Source organism: Chiloscyllium plagiosum, chromosome 13, assembly GCF_004010195.1.
Source record: "Chiloscyllium plagiosum isolate BGI_BamShark_2017 chromosome 13, ASM401019v2, whole genome shotgun sequence".
Classification (NCBI taxonomy): domain Eukaryota; kingdom Metazoa; phylum Chordata; class Chondrichthyes; order Orectolobiformes; family Hemiscylliidae; genus Chiloscyllium; species Chiloscyllium plagiosum.
In genome coordinates this window covers 64,450,824-64,455,505 of record NC_057722.1, presented here as the reverse complement: position 1 = coordinate 64,455,505, position 4,682 = coordinate 64,450,824, and the positions used below count along the sequence as shown (strand labels likewise).

General features: G+C 43.4%; 1 protein-coding gene across 1 annotated transcript in view; it reads right to left on the bottom strand.

The window, feature by feature from the left end:
- The window catches only part of LOC122555652, a 90,925-nt gene that overhangs the window by 15,711 nt on the left and 70,532 nt on the right, over positions 1 to 4,682 (bottom strand). The window contains 1 exon segment of the mRNA XM_043701648.1: positions 1,672 to 1,726. Within this exon segment, the coding sequence (XP_043557583.1) occupies positions 1,672 to 1,726 (55 nt within the window).

Here is a 4,682-nt window from a genome sequence, read left to right as displayed (position 1 = left end):
GTTTATTGAGGTCCCACCTTCCCCAGAAAGAACCCCAGTTATCCAAATCCCGGAATCCCTCCCTCCTGCACCATCTCTGTAGCCACGCATTTAACTGTTCTCTCTCCCTATTCCTCGACTGTCTATCACGTGGCACGGGTAACAAACCAGAGACAACAACTCTGTTTGTTCTAACTCTGAGCTTCCAACCTAGCTCCCTGAAAGCCTGCCTAACATCCTCAGCCCTCCTCCTACCTATGTCATTGTTGCCAATGTGGACTACGACTTTGGGCTGCTCCCCCTTCCCCTTAAGGACCCGGAAAACACGATCAGAGACATCACGTACCCTTGCACCTGGGAGGCAACATACCAAACGTGAGTCTCTCTCGCCCCCACAAAACCGCCTATCTGTGCCCCGAACTATCGAGTCCCCAATTACTATTGCTCTGCTCTTCTCCACCCTTCCCTTCTGAGCAACGGGGACAGGCGCGCTTTTATAGGGAAAAAACCTACTCAGGTAAGCTTACGCTATACCTGCTTCCGGGTCCCGGCTGCCCCTCTGGTCTTCGCCACTTCCCCCTGCTGCTCCCGCTCTTTCTGTGAAGAGAAAAAAAAACACTGCTGCCCGCTACCAGTAAGTAATTTTAAAACAAACTGTCTCACCTTAGCTGTAGCCTTCCAGGTTCCTTTAAACTCTGCTGCTGCTCGCACACAAAATGACCGTTGGCGTCGAAGGGTGAGTATTTATACTCACTGCTTTCCTTCCCGGCTGCCCCTCTGGTCTTCGTCACTTCCCCCTGCTGCTCCCGCTCTTTCTGTAGAGAGAGAAAAAAAACACCGCTGCCTGCTACCGGTAAGTAATTTTAAAACAAACTGTCTCACCTTAGCTGTAGCCTTCCGGGTTCCTTTAAACTCTGCTGCTGCGCGCACTCAAAAAAAAGTAAGGTCACCTCTCTTTCTTCTAAACTTCAATGAATACAGGTCCAACCTAATCAATCTGTCCTCATAAGAAAATCCCTCCATACCTGGGATCAGCCTAGTGAATCTTTTCTGGGCTACCTCCAACGCCGGTATATCTTTCCTTAGATAAGGGCACAAACCTGTTTAGTGTTCTATATAATTTAGCCAGAATTACCTTCCCAGGTCCTTGGATATTTTCAAGTGAGAGTTAGATAGACTCCCGACTAACAAAGGCATCAGAATGCATGGTGGTTGACAGGAAAGTGGAGTTCAGGCCACAACCAGATAAAGCATGATCTTATCAAATAGCGGAACAGACTCAAGGGGCCAACTGGACAGCTTCTGCTCAAATTTGTATTATTAAATGTTTTTAGACTATCTCTTGGAAAACTAGAAATGTGAGTATTTTTCAAAAGGGATGTCCAGTGCTTAAGTGTCTCAGCCTCGAAAACTATGGGTGCCATTGCTTAAGATCAGTGAGGGGCCAGAGTTGGAGGATTGCAGAGATCATGGTGTGCTGTAGGTCTGGAAGAGATAGAAAATGGTGAGTCATTGGAGGGATTTGAAAACACAATCAGACAAAAACTGTGAAGTTGATTATGATCGTAGCTCTTTTTTTATATATAGAATCTATGCAGTAAATTGTATATTTGACTAGTTGTAGAGAAAGGTCAGCATTCAAAAGATTAAACAGCCAATGCATCACTTCTATGATTGCAAGCCTCTACTCACCTAACCAGATTCTGCTTGTGAATCGGTTCTTGGTGTCTGAGCATTGAATCCATTGCTTATGGCGGAAGAATATTGAAACCTTCAAAGCAAGTTTGTACTATGTTTCTGAGTTCTGACAGATTGGTTCCTATAGAAACTCTCTGAATACAAATATCTGACAACTCCAACACACCTATTTTAAAACTGAAATTGTCAGCATTTTATTAACAAAAAGTTTTAAGGAGTCTGAAGAATGGATAGTTGACTTTGGGTTACGAATCAACCAATAGACAATAGGTGCAGGAGTAGGCCATTCTGCCCTTTGAGCCAGCACCACCATTCGTTATGATCATGGCTGATCATCCTCAATCAGTATCCTGTTCCTTCCTTATCCCCATAACCCTTGATTCCACTATCCTTGAGAGCTCTATCCAACTCTTTCTTGAAAGTATGCAAAGACTTGGCCTCCACAGCCTTCTGGGGCAGAGCATTCCATACACCCACCACTGTCTGGGTGAAGACGTTTCTCCTCAACTCTGTTCTAAGTGGCCTACCCCTTATTTTTAAACTGTATCCTCTGGTTCAGGACTCACCCATCATTGGAAACATGCTTCCTGCTTCCAGAGTGTCCAATCCTTTAATAATCTTTTACGTCTCAATCAGATCCCCTCTCAGTCTTCTAAACTCAAGCGTATACAAGCCCAGTCGCGCCAATCTTTCAGCGTAAGATATGCCCCCCATTCCGGGAATTGACCTCGTGAACCTACGCTGCACTCCCTCTATAGCCAGAATGTCTTTCCTCAAACTTGGAGACCAAAAGTGCGCACAATATTCCAGGTGCGGTCTCACCAGGGCCCTGTACAGCGCAGAAGGACCTCTTTGCTTCCATACTCAATTCCTCTTGTTATGAAGGCCAGCATGCTATTAGCCTTCTTCACTGCCTGCTGTACCTGCATGCTTGCTTTCATTGACTGATGTACAAGAACAACTAGATCTCGTTGTACTGCCCCTTTATCTAACTTGACTCCATTTAGGTAGTAATCTGCCTTCCTATTCTTGCCACAAAAGTGGATAACCACATTTATCCACATTAAACTGCATCTGCCATGCATCTGTCCACTCACCTCGCCTGTCCAGGTCACCCTGTATTCTCCTAACATCCTCCTCACATTTCACCCTGCCACCCAGCTTTGTGTCATCAGCAAATTTGCTAATATTACTTTTAATACCTTCATCTATATCATTAATGTACATTGTAAAAAGCTGCGGTCCCAGCACTGATCTCTGCGGCACACCACTGGGATTCCTAAAGGGAGCCATTTATCACTACTCTTTGTTTCCCGTTTCAAGATCAATCATTTGAAAAGCAAAACAGCCTTGCGGGGCTACCTGACAAGCTTCTGTTCCAATGTTCTACAGCTAATACCAGATTCAATATACTGTCCAATGATAGGGTCAGCTGACTATGGTCAACACAGGATCAATAAAAAACCTTAAAGAGTTCTTGTGGTTCAATAATATTGTTCCTAATTCTGAGCCAAGAGACACAGATTCAAGTCCCATGTGCTCCAGTGGTGTGATTGGGAAAATATCTAAAAACCTTAAATAATAATTAAATTCTTAATGAAAGAAAATCTAGCATGATAAATACCTTAATCAGTTTCATAGATCATAAGATGGCCCTTCAGCCCACAAACTGTTTTCACCATTTGATTAGAGCCTGAATTAAGTATATCTGAACACCATTGTTGGTTGCATATTCCTCAACAAAAAATCTTAGAAAATTCCCGCAATATCAGTTCCAGATTATAAAACATCAACAGCTTTATAAGGCAAGTGAATTCCAGTGTTTTCACTCCCTTTTGCGTGAAGAAGTGTTTGCTGACTTATGACCTTCCAAAGATTTCTCCATGCAATTTTGGTAGCAAGTTGTAGATTGGAATATAACCAAGCACTTCAGATGTTGCAAATGGCTAACCAGGTAAGCGTATGAAGGTACTTTTACAGATTGATTAAAATACACCCCATCTTGCAATTAAATAATTCTTTAAAACATTTATGGGTTTGTGGTGTGTCGACAAACTGGCAAGGTCAGCATTTATTGCTTATTTTTGATTGCCCGGGAGATGGTGGTAGTAAGCTGCCTTCTTGAACCACTGAATCCCTTGTGGCGAAGGGGCTCCTCCAGTTAGGAAGGGAGTTTCAGGATTTTGACCCAGTGGCACAGGAGGAATGGCAATATAGTTCAACTCAGGATAGTGTTTGGCTTGGAATCGAAAATGCAGATAATGAGATTCTAATGCATCTGCTGCTCTTGTCCTTCTGGTTGGTAGAGGTCACAGATTTGGATGGAGAGTTGGTGAGACATCCACACAATGTACTATAATAACTCACACTGCTGCTATTGTTCATAGATAGTGGAGGGAATGAATGTTGAATGTAGTGAGTGGGTTCCAAACAAACGGGTTGCTTTGTCCTGGATGGCATTAAGCTTTTCAGTGTAACCCATCTGGAAAAGTTAAATGACAACCTCAGGATGTTGTTTGTGGGGAATTCAGTGAATGGCGTTGAACAACAAGAAGCAATGATTACGTTGTCTCTTATTGAAAATGGTTATTGCCTGCTACTTGTGTGGAAAGCATATTACTTGCCACTTCTTAACTCAAGTCTGGATGTCGTCCAGATCTTGCTGCATATGGATACTACTGCTTCAAATATTAAGTGTATGTAAGATCACCAATTATTGTAAAAGCCACCTGATTCAAAAATGTCCTTTAGGAAAGGAAACCTGCTGCTATTAGCTAGTCTGGCCTACATTTGACACCAGATCTACAGCAACATATTTGATTCTTAACTCTCATTGAAATAGCACAGCAATTCAGGCAGCATCCGAGGACAGGCAAAATCGACGTTTTGGGCAAAAGCCCTTCATCAGGAATAAAGGCAGAGAGCCTGAAGCGTGGAGAGATAAGCTAGAGGAGGGTGGGGGTGGGGAGAAAGTAGCATAGAGTAAAATAGGCCAGTGGGGGAGG